This window comes from Rhinopithecus bieti, unplaced genomic scaffold (assembly GCF_001698545.2).
Source record: "Rhinopithecus bieti isolate Rb0 unplaced genomic scaffold, ASM169854v2 scaffold_36417, whole genome shotgun sequence".
Taxonomy (NCBI): domain Eukaryota; kingdom Metazoa; phylum Chordata; class Mammalia; order Primates; family Cercopithecidae; genus Rhinopithecus; species Rhinopithecus bieti.
Window position 1 is genome coordinate 824,762 of NW_016815677.1, and position 18,736 is coordinate 843,497.

The 18,736-nt window shown below is 52.0% G+C and overlaps 1 protein-coding gene across 1 annotated transcript in view; it reads right to left on the reverse strand.

The window, feature by feature from the left end:
• Positions 1-8,233: 8,233 nt before the first annotated feature.
• Positions 8,234-18,736, reverse strand: part of SHB (SH2 domain containing adaptor protein B) — a 148,323-nt gene continuing 137,820 nt past the window's right edge. The window contains exon 6 of the mRNA XM_017853567.1: positions 8,234-9,105. Within this exon, the coding sequence (XP_017709056.1) occupies positions 8,922-9,105 (184 nt within the window). The 3' untranslated portion in view covers positions 8,234-8,921. The remainder of the gene's footprint in view (positions 9,106-18,736) is intronic.

Sequence of the window (18,736 nt, forward strand, 5' to 3'; positions counted from 1 at the left end):
TTTTTTTTTTTTTTTTTTTGAGACGGAATTTTGCTCTTGTTGCCCAGGTTGGAGTACAATGGCCCCATCTCGACTTACCACAACCTCCATCTCCCGGGTTCAAGCGATTCTCCTGTCTCAGCCTCCCAAGTAGCTGGGATTACAGGCATCTGCCACCACACCTGGCTAATTTTTCTATTTTTAGTAGAGATGGGGTTTCGCCATGTTGGCCAGGCTGGTCTCAAACTCCTGACCTCATGTGATACATCCGCCTCGGCCTCCCAAAGTGTTGGGATTACAGGTATGAGCCACCGCTCCTGGCCAACAGATGCTTATTATTTAGATAATAATTATAGTGTGTTAGAATTAATGTAAACAACAGAGAAAGATGGAATGTTAGAGGATGCTGAGCGAGGGGATGGAGAGAACTCTGTGAGCACTGCTCTGGGACATCCAGCTGGAGAGGAAGAGGATCTTAAGAGCTGTGGTCCTAACTTCAGGAGATGTCCAGTGGGGCTGGAGCATTTTTTGTTTATAAAATAGACTCCACTTCTTGCCTCCCACAGGAAGCCTTTCTGGCACCCTAGTCCCTCTTTGCTTTGAAATCCTGCGGCTACACTGGCCTCTGCCATCATACCTTGTTCTCATCCTAGCTGACCTCTGAAGGTTGACAACGCTAAGCCTTGCTAAGGGCAGTCATTCAACACTGTGTGTAATCTTTGCAGCAACCCTGTGAGGCTGCTGGTTTTGTGTTACTTTGCAGCAGCAGAAGTGGAAGCTTTTGCAGTTTACCCAGGTTGCACAGCTGGAAAGGGATAGAATTAGACTGGGTTCCCCCTGGGTGATGGCTGTTTCTCTGCTCACCTGCGTCCTGGACCCGAGGAGGGCAGGGCTCCTTCTGAGCTTCTCTGGGTTTCCCCAGCCCCAGCTCCAGTCCCAGACCCTGGTTCTCTCACAGGGGCAGAGGGAGGGTCTACTGAATGGGAAGTAAGGGACTTGCCCCTGGGGTAATAGGACAACTGTTCCAGCTTGCTGGGACCATCCTGGTGTTAGCCCTCAGAGTCCTGTACCCTGAAAAGCTTCTCTTAGAGGGACAACTACTCACCCTACATGCAGAACCCCGTCTCCTGTCCAACCCCATGGGTAGCCTGAACTCATGCTGTCCCTGATGAAGAAAAACTACTTATAGTGTGCCTCATGTTCTAGGCAAGGTCCAAGTTGCTAAAAGTCTTTAAAGGTAACAGAACAGCTTTTCTGTGGGGGCACTCCCGGACATAGCAGCAGAAGAGGAACTGATGCATCTCTGGAGGACAGGAAGTCTTGAAGATGTACCTAGCCTTTGACCTCATAATGCCCCATCTATGAATTTCTCCTTACAAAAACCCAGAAATATAGATAAAGATTTCTGAACAATTCCCTGCAGAGCTGGTTATACAAAAATTGGAATAAGTTAAATTAAGGTAGAGGCCGGGTGTGGTGGCTCACGCCTGTAATCCCAGCACTTTGGGAGGCCAAGGCAGGTGGATCATTTGAGGTCAGGAGTTCCAGACTAGCCTGGCCAACATGGTGAAATCCCATCTCTACTAAAAATACAAAAATTAGCTGGGCATGGTGGTGGGTGCCGGTAATCCCAGCTACTTGGGAAGCTAGGACAGGAGAATCGCTTGAACCCAGGAGGCAGAGGTTGCAGTGAGCTGAGATCATGCCATTGCACTCCGGCCTGGGCGACAAGAGTGAAACTCTTTCTGAAAAAAAAAAAAAAAAAAAAATTAAGGTAGAAAATACCATACAGCTATAAAAAAAAGATCATATTGTAGGAGATTTAATAACAGAAAGAAAAGGGACATGACACTATGTTAAGCAGAAGATGGAGGCTATAGAACTATGTAAGCATGGCTTGAGCCCGATTTTATTTAAAATAATTATATACGTGCATAGAAAAAAAGACTGAGGCGATACTTCAGAACGTGAATGTACTGTTCTTCGAGTTTCGGGTAATTTTTATTTTCTTCTTTATATTTTCCTGAAATACAAATTTCCATTACTAATACTTTTTTTTTTTTTTTGAGACAGAGTCTTGCTCTGTCACCCAGGCTGGAGTGCAGTGGCCTGATCTTGGCTCCTCTGCCTCCCGGGTTCAAGCGATTCTCCTACCTCAGCCTGCCAAGTAACTGGGACTACAGGTGCCTGTCACCACACCAGGCTGATTTTTGTACTTTTAGTAGAGATGGGGTTTTGCCATGTTGGCCAGGCTGGTCTTGAACTCCTGGCCTTAAGTGATCCGCCTGCCTCAGCCTCCCAAAGAGTTGGGATTACAGGTGTGAGCCACCGTGCCTGGCCACAAGCACAAACTGTATTTTTTTTTCTTTTTTTTGAGATGGAGTCTTGCTCTGTTGCCCAGGCTGGAGTGCAGTGGTGCAGTCTTGGCTCACTGCAACCTCTGCCTTCTGGGGTCAAGCGATTCTCTGGCCTCAGCCTCCTGAGTAGCTGGGATTATGGACACCAGCCACCATGGCTAATTTTTGTATTTTAGTAGAGACGGCGTTTTGCCATGTTGGCCAGGCTGGTCTTGAACTCCTGACCTCAAGTGATCCGCCTGCCTTGGCCTCCCAAAGTGCTGGGATTACATATGTGAACCACTGTGCCAGGCCACAAAGTACATGTTAATTTTATAATTGGAAGTCAGTAACTTTGAAATAATATTGCATAAAATTGTTCTGTACTGAGCCTCTCTGATTTGGCCTGACCTCCCTTCCCAGTGGGCATGAATGGATGCGGCTTTAGAGTAGACTGCAGTGGGAAAAGCCTGGATCGGGAGTCAGAGGGAGCCTCCCAGCTCTTGCTGAAGTTGTTTTCTCTGCCTAGGATGCCCCTGCTTCTTGTAGGTGAGGCCTGGCTCAGATGCCACTTCTACTGTCCCTTCTGCTGGAGCACCCATCATTCATCACTCTGCACTGCCTGCCATTTATCTGTTTACATGCCCGCCTCTTCCTTTTCTGGGCCTCAGTTTCTCCTTCCGTAACCGACATGGTGACTTGGAGGCGGCATTTCTGCTCCCTGGGACTGGCTGCAATACTAAAGAAAACCACACGAGGGCACTAGAGCCACACTGGTGACTTCCTGCCATCCTGGTATGATCAGGCTTTGGAAACCGTCTCCCAAGCCAGAGATGACACCAGTCACTACAGGCCTGGGATGCTCCCACCCGGGGAGTCAATGAGGAAAGAAATGGCTCATTAAATCTGTCTGAGAAGAATCCTCCAGCCCTACTCTAGTCTTCCCAGAGCTGCACTGGCCAAGGTGACCCTTGGAGCTGGTCGCCCTCAAGCACCCCAAGGCATGTGGAGAGGGACTTGCTGTGTGGCCTTGAGCGTGCCTCTGTCCCTGTCTGGGCCTCCGTTTCTGGCCCACCCTGCTGGCTCTCTGTGCAGGGATGAAGGCATCTGACAGCCCACCGCTTCCTGTGGACTCTGATGAGGAAGGGGTTTCCTGTGCTCAGTCTCCTGCTCCTGGTCACCAGCTTGTCCCGTCTGTTTCATGCTCAACGTGTTTTAAATTGAACTGAAAGAGAAATACCCACCACCACCACCACCCACCACCACGCATAACACAGTCTAGAGGTGACCTTTCCTCCCTCCCTTCAGGAAATTCCTGGTGGCTGAGCACTGGCATTGCCTGTGACCACTTGGTCCTGACCAAGCTCATGAATGTTTTCTGTCACCAGGACCATGTGTCAGGGCTTTGCCCTCCCCGAGCACAGGCGTTCCCCAGGCGTGTGTGTGTGTGTGTGCGTATGTTGGGACATGGGGGTGTTGGTGTCAATGCTCTGAGGGAGTCTGACAGTCAGAGGTGTGGATTTGGGGACACTGAGATGTGTCGGGGAGGTGGGGGAGAGAGGGAGAAGAGGTGAACCAAAGCCCAAGAGTCCTGGGGAGTTGGGGAGGAAGGGGGGCAGCAGGGGAGACAGACAGTCACATTCTTGAAAAGGAGAAGGAAAGGAGGGAGGAGAGTGGCAGGTAAGTTCCTGTGGGGATGTGGGGGTGGGGCGGGGAATCACTCCAGAGCAGGTCCCCAACATGCTGGGGAAAGCTGTGCCCCCTCAGGTGTAGGTGAGGAGGGGCTTGGGCGCAGACCTTCCCGGTGGACCTGGGCTGCCTAATGCTGTCATCATGGTGGCATCATGACGATGGTGGCAGGCAAACTGGCAGATTTTGTGCCAAGACTCATGTCCTGCCCTTCTCTCCTTAAGAATTCAGCTCCTCTAGGAAACAGGTGGCCAGCATCTCCCCGTCTTTGGGGAGATCCTCCCTGCCCTGCCCTGTTCATTTGCCTCTGCGGGATGAGGCCTCTGGAGTCCCAGGAGTCTGGCCACCTCCCCTCAAGGCAGGCTGCACCACATCAGGCTCTGATGGACTCACTCTGATGATTCTACCACCCTGTTACCTCTGCACAGACTGTCCACCCTGCCAGGCTCCCTGCTGAACTCCTACCATATCCCAGGGCCCAACTTTTCCCTGACTGCTGCAGACAGATTCAATTCTCTCTCATCTGGGATCCTACAGCTCCTTGGGCTGTTTTTACATACTGGAAACTTCTTGAGGGTAGGGGCTGAGTCCCATTCACCCCTGTATCCACCAGACCTGAGGACCAGTAGGTACTCAAGGAATGTCTGCTGAACAAATTCATTTATTTCCATTGAGCTCATTAGGCCTCTTTCTTCCTCATAATTAGGAAGCAGAAAGGTTGCTTTTACCTTTAACAATCCACCTTTGGAAGCTGATGGCAAGAGCTCAGCTAGATTCCCAGGGCACATGGCTGCATTAAAAAACAAACAAAAATCATGCATGCCTAAGGAGGTGCATTTAAATGAGACATTGTGTGGCCGGGCACCCGCCTTAATCTCAGCACTTTGGGAGGCCAAGGTGGGAGGATCCCTTAAGCCCAGGAGTTTGAGACCAGTAGGCTGGTCAACATGGCACAACCCCACCTCTAATAAAAATGGAAAAATTAGCTGGGCGTGGTGGTGCATGCCTGTAGTCTCAGCTATGTGGGAGGCTGAGGTAGGAGGATCACTAGAACCTGGAAGGCAAAAGTTGCAGTGAGTGGAGATTGTGCCACTGCATCCCAGCCTGGGAAACATAGCAAGACCCTATCTTAAAGAAAGAAAGAAAGAAAGAAAAAAAAAAGACCAATGGTAAACAAGACACTTGTAGTATATTAAGAGCTTCACATTAAATATTCATCATTATACAGTGTGTCACATAGAATTGGAATGTTACAAGAGACTTCAGAAGTAGGTGGCTGGTTTGAGCCTCCTGGCAGGGACGCAAACAGCCCTAAGGAGGGAGGTGGAAGGGCTGAGGGGCACCTGTGTCCTGAGGGCGCCTGTGAACAGGTCCCTGTGGGGTTCTGGGAGGTGCGCCCACATCTAAGACTGTGGGCCCCGGACTCCCTCCGGACAGCTTGCCGAATTTGGGCTTCGCTGATCACCAATTCCGAAAGGGTGGAGAGACAGTTGGCTGGACAGCTGCCTGATTCAGCCAGGACCCTTCACAGGTGTCTGTGGGCCAACACCAAATGCCAGCCTGCTCTGCTGGCAGGGCTTCTACCTGCACTGTCCCGAGGGCTGCAAGAGCAAATGGTGACCCTGGCTGCTGGTCCTTGCCAGGCCCTTGGTCAATGACATCACCACTTCTGAGAGAGCGTCTGGGGAGCTACTGGAACTTCATGTTCAAAATCTTACAAAGCGGGCCGCTGGTTCTGGAAATAGGCAGAGCAAGCCTGTGGGCTCCACCCTGTGGACTGGATGCCTTGTGGGAAGCTGCTTCAGGTTTCCCTCCTGCTCACACTCAGGCCACAGAGGCGCCCTGGCCCGCAGCCGCCCTGTGAGGACAGGGCCTGCCTCCTGAAGGCTTGGAGCCTTTGCACCCCTTTCCTGCGAAGGGCTGCGCTGTGAGCCTCTGTCAAGGAGAGCGTGTCAGCCTGGGCCATTCTGACTTCAGGACGGGACTGGCAGGCAGTGGGGCCCTCTTCCCCTACAAAGCCTCCTTTCTTTCTGCGGGCGCCATCCTGTTTGGAGGACTGCCAGAAGGGCCCTTGACTCCTCAGCGCTCAAGGACAGAGCTACTCAAGTGGTCAGGCATTATGGTCAATAATAAAGCCAGCAAAGAAGGGAGATACAGAAACAGCCGCTAGTGCTGGAGGTTCTCAGACAAAATGCCGAGGGCGCGACGTTGTGTGGCAGGAGCTTTTCTTTTCTCTCAAGAAATCCAGCTCAATTTTTTCCCCCATTAATTGGCAGCAGATGAAAAAAAAAAAAAAAAAAACCCAAAACAAAAACCAAACCAACGCCAGTAACCTGAATGCAAGTGTTTCTGAAAGGGAAAAGCTGTTTCAATTGTTAGATGTCCAAGAAAACATGAATACAGGCTGACAGAGGAAACGGTCACAATTAGAGGAAGAAGAGGGAGAGGTTCATAAAATTAAGGGAAAAAAATTCTTTTCAGCAGCTCCCATCCTGTAAGCTGGTTCCTCTGCTGGCCTCTGTCCCTGAGGGGCTCGGAAGGTTGGGCCTCCCAGGGAAACTTCAGGAGGATGAAGGTCGGGGACAGAGGGAGGGTCCCAGGAATACCCTAAGAGGCCACGTCAGGGCCAGATGGCACAGCTGCCAGCTTCCACTGAGACCCTCCCAGAGCCTTTCCTGAGGAGCGATCTGCCCGGGAAGACTGTCCACAGAGAAGGACCATGAGGTGCAGCCCCACCCAGCAGCCTCAGGAAGTGGCTGGACCTGAACTTGCCAGGGTGAGAAGTCTCACCCTCCTCCCCTGCTGGAGGGTTGTCCCCCCCACTTCCTCAGCCTCTCATGGACCTCCTCTGAGGATAAGCCTTGGGGTCCAGGCTCCTCTGTTTGGACAAGTGCCAACGCTTCACTCATCTTGTCATTTCCCACCTACCCTCCCACTCCCCGAAAGGAAAGCATGAATCCTTCCAGAGTATCCCCGCCTTCCTCCCTCATTGAGGGATACTTTAGGAAACGCCAAACAGGCAAGGAAAGGATTGGCTTCTTTAAGAGACTAGACCCAGGCCACAGCCAGCATGGTCTCCATGAGGGCTGGGCTGCATGGACTGCCAGACAGAGCCCGGGAGGACGACCCAAGAGGCGGCTGGTCACTAAAGACAGGTCGCCAAGGGCAGGGCTTTGCACAAACTGCTGAAGTCTGTGCAGCTACCTAAAGGGGCAGGGCTCTGTCCCAGCTCAACACGCGGCCTTGGCAAGTCCTCCTGTGCCTTTGCAGCTCAACAGTGAGCTGGAATCACCTCCAAACAGTCTCTAAAGACATGAGCAGCGCTGATGTCTGAACCTGCTGATGACGTTCAAACTCGGCCCCTTGTGCTCTGCCCAGGTGGGCCAGGGATGACAGTCGCCAAACTTCCAGTTCGTTCAGACCAGCTGGTGCCTGGCGAAGGCTCTGGAACCGTGGTATCTCCTTCAGGAGAGGGCAGCCACACCTTCATGCTGCTGGCTGGGTGGAAAAAGCAGGAGAGCTGAGAAACTCGTAGCCTCATCGGGGCTGCCTGGCCTGTGTGGAAGGACCCTGCTGCGGCCAGCAAGAGAGGGTGTGTGTGTGTTTGTGGGTGTTCTTGTGTGTGGAAGCAGTGTGGACCACTGAGGGCTCAATGTCCCTGGGGGGTCAGGATTCTGCCTCCTCCATGGGCAGAGTGACAGCAAGGCCATGCAGAACCAACAAAAGAGCACTGGCTGTAGAACCGCTCTGCTGCTAGTGAGCTGTGTGGCTTTGGGCAGATGACGTTCCTTCTCTGTCTCCCTTTCCCTACATGTTAAATACCTCCCAGATGGTGCTGACAGATAGTGGGGACAGAGCCCTTTGTAGCCAGCTGGGTGCTGTGTCCGGGGGTTGGGGGGGTGTCAACACAGACATCCCACTGCAGGAGGGAAAGACCGGTTGTTTGATCAACACTGGAGGCTCCTGTGTCCACTGCTGAAGCCTGAACTCTGAGCTCTGCGTTGACTCCCAGAGTGCTACCGACTGCCTCAGCCCAGTTGCCAGAGCAGATGGCTCTGGTGTCCAGAGCTGCTGAGGGCTGGAGCTGAGGCCTCGGCCTCCCTCCCCTCCCTGGGGCCTGCCACAGCAGTAAGCCCAGAGGAGACACACCTTGCTCTGGGAGTGAAACCAGTAGACAAGCACTGACCCCTCAGAGACCCTCTGCAGTATATCAAAAAAGGATAAGGCTATATATTAAATGACTATTTTATTTACATACCCTATTCATAAATAATTGAATCTTCTTTTTGACTGCACAATGATTTCTTGAAGATCGCCTAATGATTACACTGAGTGACTACAAGTAGATCAGCGGGCTTACCCATCTGTGTATGACCACATTCTCACATCTGTACTCACACGCACACTCACACAGACACATACATACACACCAGCGGGGGCGGAACGCCAGGGCCTCCAGGGCTCTCAAAGCACCAGCATTTGGCTCCCAGCATCCGTTGGGGGCCCCTGTGGGAAAACTTTGCCCCGTACACAGGTGTGAATTCGACAGCTGGAGAACAAAGAGATGTCAGCCAGGGAGCTCCCGCCCCACCCTACCCCCACCCCTTGGAGCTGGTCTGCCTTTGTTCATCCTGGAAGGCATCTCTTTGGATTTGCAAATATTTTAATTCACAGAAACTCAAGGAGAGGGTGGGGGTGGGGGCTGGGGTGGTGTGTTGGCCGCCCCTCTGTCTTTCTCCAGGCCTTCTCCAGCCCCCGTAAGTGGCAACAGCATTCTAGAGACATGCAGTGGTGTGCTAGTACCATACACACAACACAAATGACATAGCCAGCAACAGTGGCCGGGCTGGTTGGTGGGGGGCCTCCGGCACCTCCAAGTCTCAGGCTCTGTCACAGAGCAGGGCAGGTCTGGTCCGCTCACAGGGTCCTCACAGCCACGGGGTAGAGGAGGGACAAGTGCTCGGCCCCTTTGATGGGTAGCTTTCTGGTGGTGTAGTAGTGGATGACTTCCGGGACACTGTCGAATGGAGGGCTGTTCTGACCCAGAATGTATTTCTCTTTGGTTTTGGCCAGTTTCATGTGCATAAAACCCTGGTTGCTCCTGTGAACAAAACACAGAGGTTATCAGAACTACCCCTCTGACACTCAGGCTGAGGCCAAGGGACTCCTCAGCTCTCTGGGACAGAAGGGATCCTAGCCATCAAGTGGCTGGGAGCTGCACCTCTCCATGCCAGGGCCAAGGCCCAAGACCAGATGAAATGCAGCTGCACCCAAGTGCACCCCCAATTCCGGCATCTGGCCTGGAACCAGCAGCAGCTGCCACGGCTACAGGAGAGCATTCCAACACTGAATGATTCTAGGGGCTTCTTCAGAAAAACAAAACAAAACTTAGTCCCTCTTTCTACTACTAGTGCATATCCCTGTTTAAGCCTTGCCTGACAGGTGCAAAGTGTGTTCAAATCCCCAATGCCATGACAAGTGGGTAGGGCAGGGGTCATTACCCCCAGTTTCCAGAGGAGGAAATTGTGTGGCAGGGATGGCAAGTGATCTGTCCTTCCCTTTCAGTAGTAGAAAACTGTCACTGGGAAGGGGTCACCCAGCCAGGGACTACATTTCCCAGCCTCCCTTGCAGGCAGTTAGCCATGTGACTCGGCTTAGCTAATGCAAAGTGGGCAGAAAGTCTGTACTACCTGCCCTCTGCATCCTCCCCTTCTTCATAAACCCTGTCTCTCCCAAGGTCCAGCCTGTGTTGTCTCTGCTGGGTGGTCTTCCAGGCTCCCACAGGCAGAGCTCCTTCCTTCATCTGGTGGCACTGAGGACACACATGCCTTCCTGAACTGCAGGTACTTAGCCACCATCCCAGCTCCTCTGAGCATGCCACGGAGCAGGGCCCAGTCTATGTCCACCATGCTTGGCTTCAGACTTGCCTGGGAGGAGCCTCCTGAAGTCTGCTCAAGGAAAAGCAGTGGGTGGGTTCCTCAGAGAGCAGAGCCTGTGTGCTCACAGCCCTTGGAGCCCACCTGCATCTGCTCACACAGAGCCAAGGCCACGGTCCTCCCACCAGCATTTGCCTGGCCCCAGAAGACCTCTCCCAGCTCTCGCTGGGGCTGCAGCCACACTGGACCCCTCACCCCTCCACCAGCCTGCCTTGGTCCAGGCTGCCGTCTTCCTGCCCACTCGGTTCCACACCTTTCATGATTCCACTATGATTCTGCCACCACACCTGTGGATGCTTTAGATTTTCCAAAGCACAGTCCACTTTATCGGGTGTCTGTCCCTCAGGTAGAAAGCTGGAGCTTCTGACAAATCACCTGCCCCCATCTCCATGGCCTCTAGAAGACTCCCCCAACCTGAGCTCCAAGCAGACTTGAAGGTTTGCAGCCTTTCTACTCCAGCTCCGCCCCTCGCCACTGTCACTCCCACAGGGGCTCTCAGGGCTTGAACACATCTCTTTCCGTCAGGACGGGGCTTCCCAAGCTTACGAGTGCCCGCTCTATTGACATCTTAATTTGGGCTCCAGGACCATTTTCAAATGGACAGAACAAATGCTTAATGAAGTGCGAGCACTAAGCAATATGTCTGCTTATAATAATGTATTTAGAGATGTCACCCTCAGCTTAACGGAAATCGTTGGGAGAGCAATTACATTTCAAGAGAGAATAATTCCTGTAAAGAACTGAAATTTAAATCAAGATTTTTTAAAGGCTGGCAATGTTCTAATTACAGAGCCTGTGGCAAGTTCTGCTCCTCAGTAAAGGGTCATTTCACTGGAGAATTGCCTAGACACGTCTGAGAAGCAGGCGGCGCACTTGCTTAGGCTGCAGAAAGGAAACGGCGTGTATATGACAAGAAGAATGTAAAACTCCATTCCAGTGAAGACTCACCTACCCGCCACGCCGAAGAGACCACAGATCTGTGCCAGCTTGGAAAGGGCTGTGATTGCTTAAATAACACACTGAAACTGTGTGGCTGAGAAAACAGCAGAAGAGTTAAAAAGCTGAGCTCTAAGAGCCACATGCCCAGCTTCGCCTGGAGAATGGGTGCGGGCGGGCGAGAGAGCAGGGCTGGTAAGAAGGGGCTGCAGGTGCCAGGGACACTCAGCAGGGAGGAGGGTGTGACCCTGGGCACATCATTCCCCTCTACATGCATGCACTGAGTGGCCTTATGTTTTTGGAGTGCTGGACTAGCAGGCTTTGTGATTCTCACAGATCTATGCCTGGGGGACAGAGTGGAGGAGGTGTCAGGCAGACAGTCATGGCCGCTGGCGGGAACTGAGTCTGCCAGTGTGCAGGTATGAAGCTGTAGGGGAGCGAGCCAGTTTCATTTTCAAAGTTAGGGGAGTAACTCACATGGATGAAAGTAACATTTCACATTAATTTGTTCTACAGCATCGGGCAAGGGATGTGGACAGTGATGGCGGCAATGGCTCTGACAGAGTCTGAAACAGACGCAAAGCTCCTCTGTTCACAGGATAGGGGCTTAGAATGGCCAAGGTACAATGTCCTCTGTACCTTGGCTGCTGACAGATAGTGAGTTGGGGCAGCTGCCAGGCTGAGAAGAGTCTAGACGTCCCCTGGAAGTCCCTCCTGCCTGTCTGAGCCTGCTGTTTATCCCCCGCAACACACTCCTATTTCGCCTGTGTAAGCACCCACAAGTTTACCACCTTGAGCCAGGCTGTGCCAATGGGGCAGGCTGGTCATGAAGCTCAGAGACCAAGGCAGAGCTGGGACCAGCACTTGGGCTCCATGAACCCCCAGTCTGAGGCCTGACTATTCTCAGGCAGAGGGAGAACGGCACGCTCACATGCTGACCCTCCCGGGCTCAAGCACTGCACCCCGTGGGTTCCCTAGCCCTCAGGCTGTCCTTGTGCCTTGCTGGGCTCTGTCCCTTCTCCCGCTGCATCCACAGGGAGGCTGACTAGATGACCCCGGGGGGTGCTTCCAGCCCTAGGTCCTGGATTCCACATGTGCAAAACATAATCTGCTGCCTACCTGCTGAGGGGTTCCTGCAAGAAGGGGTCTGCAAGCAGCCTTACACATTCCCTCCACCGCTGCCCTCATCCCCAGTCCTGCTTTCGCTGGGGCATCGGCCAGGATTGCCTTCAGGGACAATGCTTCCTATAGGCCAGGCTCTATGTCCTTAAGCACCGAGGAGCAGACAGGGGAGGTGTCCAGCCCAAGATCACACAGTGATCATCAGCAGCTGATGCCCAGAGTCAGTGCTCCTGACCTCAGCACTCCCCAGACCTAAGAGAGGGCCTCATGTAACCCTCAGTGCTCCACGTGAAGCCAGGCAGGGGGGTGGGTGAGAGGCGTCAGACCCTGAGCAAACATCCCTTCCACAATGATCTTCCGCCTCCACAGCGCCCATGGTGCAGGGCTGACAGCAGGTCAGAGACAGCAGAGGGGCTGGGAGTAAAAGACAATGTGTGGCACCCACACAAGAGGCTGTGCTGGGGATTGGGAATGACATGTTCTGATTGGTGGAGCCCCCAGGACCACCCCCCAGGGGTCTGAGGTCCCGAGACTATCTGCCAATCCTCGACCAATGCAAGGGTCAGGTGACGCCTTGTCCACACACAGCCAGGAGACATGCTGTGACAATACATTCTCATTGGTTAAGGGCCCCATGAGGGAGATGTCACCTAACAGGTGAAGATTTAAAAGCAGCTGCCAGGAGTGGCTTCAGTGACTCCCACCTTCACACAAAAGGAGAGGAGAGCATGAGCAAAGGAAGCATGAGCATTTCTATGGAGAACAGAGGGGTCCATCAGGCAAGGAGTATGCCCAGGGATGTGTGGCTGCTCCAGACAGCATGTATTCTGAGCTGCAGTCTAGGGGTCACCTCTCACTCCCCTGGGGTACTGTGGAGGAAACTGAGGCCAGACAGTATACTACCCTGGCCCAAGGTGCATGGCAAGGCAGGCTGCAGGTGAGCCCAAAGCCCCAGCCCTGCATCCCGAGCCAGGTAAGCCGGGTTCCGGGCCACACCCCCTCCCACCTTTCTTCAAGGCAGCGTGGGCTTCCGCACTTCAGCACCATCATGGTTCAGGGAGGACACTGCCCCCGGGGAGCTTCAACAGGCTGCTGTGCCTGCCAAGCTCCTGCATCAGCCCCGTCTCCTTTGATAGGACATCTTGCGAGGGCAAAGTCACAATGAGAGGTGTCTCTAGTGGGTGACCTGTCTAATGAGTCTTGTAAGGCTGGCAGAGGCCGGGGTGCTGGAGCTGTCACAGGCGTTCAGATGGCTCATTATCATCACAAAAAGCACCTCCTCATCATCAGGATTATCAAACGTGCCGGGCACGTAGGGCTAATAACAGGCCCCACCTCGCAGCGCAATCACAGGCTTTAATAAAACATTACTCAGCCTGCAGCTGCCGGCCGCTGAGCAGGGTACGACGCCTCACCTCTCGCTTTTAGACCTAATTGCTTGATGCATATTTCATGAAGAATCCTGAGTAATAGTTATGTTAAACCGCTTCTTTTCGTGATGAAATGACTTAAAAATACTTGCATATAATATTTATGCGGGAGAAGGATGGAAATTGGCTTTTGGGACTAACGCGTGGGACCCAGTTACAGGACTCCAGACACAGAGGGGATTTTTGGTTTACCTTAGCTTGAAAGGTGTGCAGGGAGCTGCTGTCCTGACCCAGATGTCCTCAGAACATTAGCCCTCAGGTCGAAACCATCCAAGGCTCCCCATGGCCAAAACGTATATAATGACATCCAGTACTTCAAGAGCCCCTACTGCGTACTGGGCTCTGAGCTGAGCTGTTGCCACATATTATCTCATTTAAACTGCAGAGCAAAGCTGCTAAGTTGTTAGAATGATCACTATTTACAGATGGGGAAACTGAGGCTCAGGAAGGTTGTATCTCATGGGACATGGTAGGGCTAGGATTTGAACCTATGTTTGCTGAACTCCAAAGCCTGGCATTCAGGACCCAGAAGCTCCCACCACAGCCTCATCTTCCTCTGCTCGGCCACCCGCTGGCCTCTTTCTGCCCCAAGATCTGGCTTCCCCGCAGCTTGGTGAGAACTGGAGGCTGAGAATCCTGCAAGCCCACTGTGATGTTTCTCAGCCGGCTGAGCCATAGCCCCCTCTGGCCTCTGGGCACACACACACGCCTGGCACACAGCCGAGGCACTGTGGCCGTCACCCACCCACCCATCCATCCATCCATCCATCCGGGTCTGCCCAGAGCCGGGGCAGTGAGGCCCCATGCATCCTCGCCTCCAGACATAAGCTCCTCAGGGCAGGCTGGTGGCTGGTCGACCTTGTCACCGACTGCGGCCCAGCAAAGGGAGAAGCTGCACATTCTGAGGCTGGACACAGTGGATGCTTTTTCCAGCCAACAACAGTTCCAGGATGAGCCAGTGAGAACTGGCAAAATGGGAAGGACTAGGGAGCTTCCAGAGGGTCATCCCTGCGAGGTGAGTACACAGGCACGTGCTTTTCATATCAGAGTCTCCCCCAGGGAGGCCACAGGGAAGAATGCGCCAGAGCCCTTTTCCCTTAGGATTTGGAAAGGACTTATTCCAGGGGGCCCAGTGCCCCCTGCCCAGGCCTAAATAAAACATGAATGTGAGACAAGTTCTCTTGCAAAATCGTGGTCTTCTTGAGCGCTGGCCCTGCCCCTCCCTACTCGGGCTCTTAAGTGGCTGCATCTTTTCTTCTTGTTGGGCCATTTTGGTATTTTTTACCCCCCACTCTTTCTTATGACTTTATTTTCTATTATCCCAAAGAATGTGGCACCATGCTGTTGGGCCATTTTAAACATTTAAATGTTACACTGTGCAAAGATTCCTGGGCCAGATCGGTGGAAGGAGAGACAGAATGAGCTTGTGCATTTAAAGTGCACTCAACCATCAGCTGCCAGATAATTCCCAGGGGAGGGAGGTGTCGCAGGTCCCCTGGCCTTGGTGAGCAGGGCAGCAAGTGCTCACACTCTGAGCCCTGGGAGCGTCGCCTCCATGCCTGGCATCGGGGAGGGCCCTTCCACCCCTACAGACATGTACTTGCTTCCGACGGGGTAGAAGCCAACAGGGAAGTTTGTGCCATATTGAAGGGAGTCAGGCCCAGCTCTAATGCTAACCTGCTGTGATGTGGGTGAGAGAACCAGCCTGGAGGGTGACCGTAGCAAGCTACCTCCGTGGTCACCTACCAAGCCTGCAAAATGGGTAGTTCCTGCTATAACCCCACCCGAGGACGGAGATTCTGCCTCTTGAAAGCAGTGCCTTTATGACATAGCTTTTGCTCTCCTCCTGCCGCCTCTTTGACCTCCAGGGGAGTGTGACATTTTGCTAGGTCTATGCCTCTAAAGAAATTCTCCTCCTCACCCCTGCGAGCAAGATACAGCCACTCCAGCAACACAGTGCTGGAAGATTCGAGAAGCACAGCATTACCCATCTTACCACCTGGGGACGTGCTGCCAAGTGCTCTATGTACCTCCTCACAGCAACATCAAGAGATGGGCCTACAGATTGCAGGTGGGGAAGCAGAGTCAGAGGGCTCAAGTGACTGACCTGGGAGTATGCAGCCACTGAGGCGAGAAGTGAGACTGAACACAAGTCCATTGAATCTTCACAGAGCTGGAGTGGGTGCCTGCCTGCCAGGCAGACACATGACCCCGTTCTCCCTCAATGTGTGGTAGACAAAGGGGGTGGAAATCTCTCTGAAGAAAAATAGGCCACTGTTTCAGTACAGCATTCAGCAAAGAGAGGCCCCTGCTATTTTAGCGGAAAGCCAAGAATCCCAAATGCATGGAGAGCTGTAGCCTGGACCTGGGGTACCTCCCTTCAGACACTGCCCCAACACTGTGAGAGATGTGGCTTCACGGCAGCAAGTATTTCAACAGTCCACATCTGTGGTCCAATTACCCAGAGCCCAGGCAAAGCCCAGGCAGAGCCCACTCACACAGGGCCTGGCCTGCCTCTGGCACGGCTGAGAAGACCTTAAATGCTCCCTTGGTCCATGACTGGACTAACGTGTGGCCTCCCAAGGAAGCTGGGAGGGCTGGCATTGTATGCAAGATACCCACTGCACAGATGAGAAGAACAAGGGCCTGAGGGAGAAGCAACTTGCCCAGTCACCGTGCAAGGCTATCGGGGCTTTCTGAGCCAGGGGACCAGGACGTGAGTGCATCTCACTGTGTGACTGGGTTCTCCAACTGTGTGAGGCGTGCGGCAGTGGGCATGGAGGCTCCTTCTAGCTGAGATGTGCTAAGAGTCAAGGGAGCTGGGATAAAGGAGCTTAGGAGGCCCATGCGGCCAACACCTGCATCCCGCCCACAGCTTCCAAAGCAGCCTTCACAGTGACAAGCCAAAGACACACACGCCAAGTTATTGTGAACAAACGTCTCGATGTAAATGCTGCTGAGCGAAATGACGTGATTTACAACCAAATAATTAGACTTTCAATACACGCATCAGCAGCGATTAGCCTTCCCGAGACGCCCAGGCATTTCTCAAGCTCTAAGTTGGCGGCCCAGGGTGAAGGCCTTCAGTAAATCATGACAAAAAGCCATCTCTGGGCGGGAGGCCTGGCAGATGCCTCTCCTGGCGAACATGTAGAGGCATACGGCTCGCTTTAGCACACAAAGCAGTAGGTATGTCAAAATGAACCCATTTTGGTCAATTTTCTCAGGAGAAAACCAACACATTATCAGACAAGAGGTTTTTGAATGAGGGCTCAGGCTGAGGGAGTGAGCCTCCCATTACCAGGGGTGTGTAAGTGGGAAGGCAATGACACTTGGTGGGGGGGGATCCCGCTGGATGCCTTTTGTCACTCAGTCCAGCCTGAGTGACAAAGTGAGATCCTTTCTCAAAAAACAAAACAGAAAAGGAACTAAACAGGAAACTGGTCATAGATGGTCAGGGGCATTTATTAAGTGTCTACTGTGTGCATTGCTCTGTATGCAACATTTCTGAGGGAGACAAGACACCAACCAGATACTTTGAGATCATTTGGTTCCCTGCCATCATTTTACAGATGACATTGAGGCTCAGAGAAGGGCAGAGGTTTACTCTCTTTCTACAATAAAGCCCCCTGCCCCATGCCTCTATTGTGGAGGATTCTCTGGCAAGACCAGCAGACTGAATCTGCAGTAATGGGATACTGGGGTAGGGGATGAGGCAGGGGGAGGGGGCATGCAGGGAGGGGAAGGAAGCAGCAATGCCCCCCGCTCCTCATTTCTCATCCGGAGCCACCCCATGGACCCTGGCTCTTGCTAAAGCATGGTGCTCACCCTCACCAGTCTTCCTGGCCCCTGGTGGGGCCCCTCACCAACTGACCAAGGGTGTTCACCAGCACAGCAAGTGGACTCACTATCCACAAAGCACCTGATCCAACTTACAGTTTTATTTAAGAAAAAAAGTAAAGATGAGAAACTCAACAATCCTTATCAAAACCCCAATGTCATTCTTCACAGCAAAAGAAGAAAACAATCCTAAAATTCATGTGGAACCACAAAAGACCCTGAGTAACCAAACCAATGCTGAAGAAGAAAAAGTTGGAGGCATCACACTTCCTGATTTGAAATTATATTACAAAGCTATAGTAATCAAAACAGTATGGTACTGGCATAAAAACAGACACATAGACCAGTGGAACAGAATAGAGATCCCAGAAACAAATCCAAACACATATGGGTCAACTAATTTTTGATGAGGGTACCAAGATAAAAGATAATCCCTTCAATAAATGGTGCTAATAAAATAGATTTCCATATGCAAAATAATGAGTCTATATCTTCTATTATATACAAAAATCAACTCAAAATGGATAAAAGACTTAAATATAAAAACAGAAACTAGCCGGGCACGGTGGCTCAAGCCTGTAATCCCAGCACTTTGGGAGGCCCAGACGGGCGGATCACAAGGTCAGGAGATCGAGACCATCCTGGCTAACACTGTGAAACCCCGTCTCTACTAAAAAATACAAAAAACTAGCCGGGCGAGGTGGCGGGCGCCTGTAGTCCTAGCTACTCGGGAGGCTGAGGCAGGAGAATGGCGTAAACCCAGGAGGCGGAGCTTGCAGTGAGCTGAGATCCGGCCACTGCACTCCAGCCTGGGTGACAGAGCGAGACTCCGTCTCAAAAAAAAAAAAAAAAAAAAAAACCAGAAACTATAAAACTCTTAGAGCTTAGGGGAAAAGTTCCTGGACACTGGCCTTGGCAATGATTTTTTTGGATATCATATCAAAAGCTCAAAATAAATAAATGGGACTACATCCAAGCTCCTGCACAGTAAAAGAAACAATAAGATGAAACGGCAGGCTACAGATTGGGAAAAAATATTTGCAAACCATATATCTGATAAAGGGTTAACATCCAAAATTTATAAAGGACTCACACAACTCCATAATGGAAAAACAAATAACCTGATTACAAAATGGGCAAAAGACCCGAACAGACATTTCTCCAAAGAAGACATTAAAAAATGGCTGACAGGTATATGAAAAGGTGTTCGACATCAGCAATCATCAGGGACATGCAAGTTAAAACCACTATGAAGTATCACTTCATACCCAGTAGAATGGCTATCATCAGAAAGTCAAAAGATAACAAATGTTGGCTAGGATGTGGAAAAAAGTAAACTCTTATACACTGTTGGTGGGAATGCAGACTGGTACAGCCATTATGGAAAACAGTACGGAGCTATGTAAGGAAATTAGAAGTAGAACTACATTATGACCTAGTGATCCCTTTTCTGGGCATATACCCAAAG